This window comes from Nicotiana sylvestris, chromosome 12 (assembly GCF_000393655.2).
Source record: "Nicotiana sylvestris chromosome 12, ASM39365v2, whole genome shotgun sequence".
NCBI lineage: Eukaryota > Viridiplantae > Streptophyta > Magnoliopsida > Solanales > Solanaceae > Nicotiana > Nicotiana sylvestris.
The window spans coordinates 19,564,598-19,567,707 of NC_091068.1; the positions used below are offsets into that span (position 1 = coordinate 19,564,598).

Sequence of the window (3,110 nt, forward strand, 5' to 3'; positions counted from 1 at the left end):
CAATTAGAATTCCACTTGAATCTCTAAGCCAAAGATGCATATTTTTCATGTGGATGTCATGTTCATTTTTAAGAAGTTGACCCAAACTCAAGATATTACTTTTTAATTTTGGCACATAATAAACATCTTGAATTAGCTTGTGACTACCATATTTACAGGAGATCAGAATCATATATATCCTTTCGATTTGAATCTTTGAGGTATCTCCAAAGGATACATTAGCTCTCACCGTTTATTGATCTCCACAAATTTTTCTTTGCATCCACACATATGATTGCTTGCCCATTGTCCAAATACAACGAGCTGCAATCATCTCTGTCTTCTTCCTTGAGTGTCATCAACAACGTTGACTCAACTTCTTCTTTCTTGTCGTCAACAAGGTTAGCTTTTTCTTCAACATTGCTACGACATTCCCAAAAGTAGTGGCCAAATTTATGAAAATTATAACACTCAATTTTTGTTTGTCATACTTTTATCCATTATTTTCTTGGTAGTAGCCACGTCCTCTTCCTCCTCTTTGTCCACTACCACGATCTCTGAATGTTTGGTGAATTTTAACTTCATTGTTGAAGTTATTACTGTTACTTCTTCCTCTTCCATGACTGCCTCGGCCTCGTGTGTTTCCTTGATAGATCTTTTCACCTCCATAATCCTTGAAGGATGCATGAGTTTTAAGAAGTTGCTCCAGTGTCACTTCTTGTCTCCTTTTGATCTTTGCTTCGTGGGCCTGCAAAGAACCCTCCAATTGCTTCACCGTCATATAGTCTAAATCTTTAGACTCCTCAATAGCACACACCACAAAATCAAATTTAGGTGTTAAAGTGTGAAGGATTTTCTCTACCACACGGACATCTTCTATGTCATCCCCGTATCTTCTTAGTTGATTTACAACAGCCTTCACTTTTGAACAATAATCAGAAATGCATTCGGATTCTTTCATTTTTAAAACTTCAAAATCAACCCTTAGAGTTTGAAGTTTTACCTTCCTCACCTTGTCAACTCTTTGGAGAAAATTTTGTAAAATCTCCCAAGCTTCCTTTGAGGTGGTAGCATCGGCCACCTTCTCAAACATGGCATCATCCAAATATTGGTGGATGAGCGTGAGGGCTTGTTGATCCTTCTTCCTTGTCTTTGCCAAGACATCTTTTTCATTTTGAGGCAGAGCTTCCTCATTATCGGGTTTTGCATACCCTGTGTCTACGATTTCCCACACATCCTGGGAGCCAAGAATGGCTCTCATGCGTAGACACCATTTCTCATAATTATCTTTTTTGAGTCGGGGGTACTAAAAGGACATCGGGCCGTTATTCGCCATGGCTCTGATACCACGTTGTTGGGAAAAATAATAATCCCGCCCAGGAATAATATCCACGGTAAAACAACAATAACACAAGAGAGTAACAAGGACACCAAATCTTTTAACGAGGTAAAATATAATACCCGAGCGGAGCAATATTACCACTATAATATTACAACTTAGTAGTGTCAAGAGACTACTACAACTTCGAAAGAAATAGTACTCTTTATGTTAAACACCTCACTACAATATTACTCACACTCACTATTTATCTCACCAACTATAATATGTGGATTACTCTCTCTACACTCTATTGCACTCTCTCTCATTTTTGGTGTACTAAATGAGAAGTCGAAGGGTGCTATTTATAAAAGTTCTTGCACCAATTCAAACCAATCACAATGGTTGGTTTTGCAACTTGCAATCTGTTTTGGTTATGCCATCGATTTGGTTACCAAAATCAGATTTGCTCATTTGCAACTTGCATTTGCAAATTGCACAATTTTGTCAATGTCCATTCAACTTGTTTTCTTCATTTTCTTTTTTTTTTATTTCTTTTTATTTAAATGGGTCCCACAGAAATAACCTTTTTATCGTCTCAATGTAAGGTTTGCGTACACATTACCCTCCTCAAACCCCACTTATAATATTACAGTGGTTTGTTGTTGTTTTGGCTCTTTTTTTTATATTTTATCTTATTTAGTTCATCTGATGCTGTCTTTATCTTTCCAAAAGACTAGTAACATCCATGTTATTTTCTTTAATTACCCATTGTATTGAGCAGACGTTTTATGAAAGAAAGGCAGATATTTTCAAAAGTTATTTCTCACTGTTTGTAGCTGTTACAAAACTTTTAATAGAAGGGGAAGAAAAAGTAAATCCACCTAAATTAGTCCACAATTCATAGAAGTTGTACACGTTGCCTTATGCTACAGAACCTTCAATCCTTGGTATTTTATCTTGGATTTATTTTGTTCATAAGTCAAACCAAAAGTAGAAGAAGTTATTCACAGGCCAATCATTGAAAAAAAAAGGAAGAAAAAAGAACAAAGACAAAATAGTATAGTATAAGAATGAACTAGTTGTACAGAGCATTGAACAAAAGAATGGCCACTTGTCTCGTTGGCTCATTTAGCAATGTGGACCACTGAAAACTTCAGTACTAAATGAACCTTACAATGAAGGTTATTTAGTTTCTCTTCTCCATTTAAATTCTGTATTTGATTATGGTACTGCTCTCTGGCATGGGATGGTTGAGAAAGAGATTTATTGAGAAATAACAGAAGAAATATAAACGAAATTTCTGAAGATATTGATAATTTTGTCCTTTTGATTCTATCAAAATTTCAACTTGGTAATAATTAAAAAAGAAGAAGAATATTGTGGTTGGTAGAAGCCCTTTTAACATATCTAATGCTTAGAACCGAAACCAATTTATAGCTAGCAGACAATGTGCAAGAAGTTTATACACTTCAATAGGTCAAGCAAGTCGCGCTGGCATGCGAGCAATTGGTGGCCAATTATTGTTAGTGGCAGACTTAGGAATTTGTGCAAGTGGGTTCAATCTTAGAAGTACATAACTTAAGTCGTAAAATAGTAGTTGTCAAGTGGTTTAAATAAAATATTTATACAAAATTTACGCAGTTTTAATCGTAATTTATACATATACACAATATTATTTTTGATGAAGCGGGTTCAATTGAACCCGCTTGCCACCACGTGCGTCCGCCACTGATTATAAAAAAAATTCATTTTTTTTGTTACATATTATAAAGGAGAGTGTATATATTGAGTATCTCACCCGTGACTTATC

The 3,110-nt window shown here is 35.3% G+C and overlaps 1 protein-coding gene across 1 annotated transcript; it reads right to left on the minus strand.

Moving 5' to 3' along the window:
- Window positions 1-472: 472 nt before the first annotated feature.
- On the minus strand, window positions 473-1,240 carry LOC138882757 (uncharacterized). The gene has a single exon (XM_070163387.1). The coding sequence runs from the start codon at window positions 1,238-1,240 to the stop codon at window positions 473-475; it is 768 nt and encodes a 255-aa protein (XP_070019488.1).
- Window positions 1,241-3,110: the final 1,870 nt, after the last annotated feature.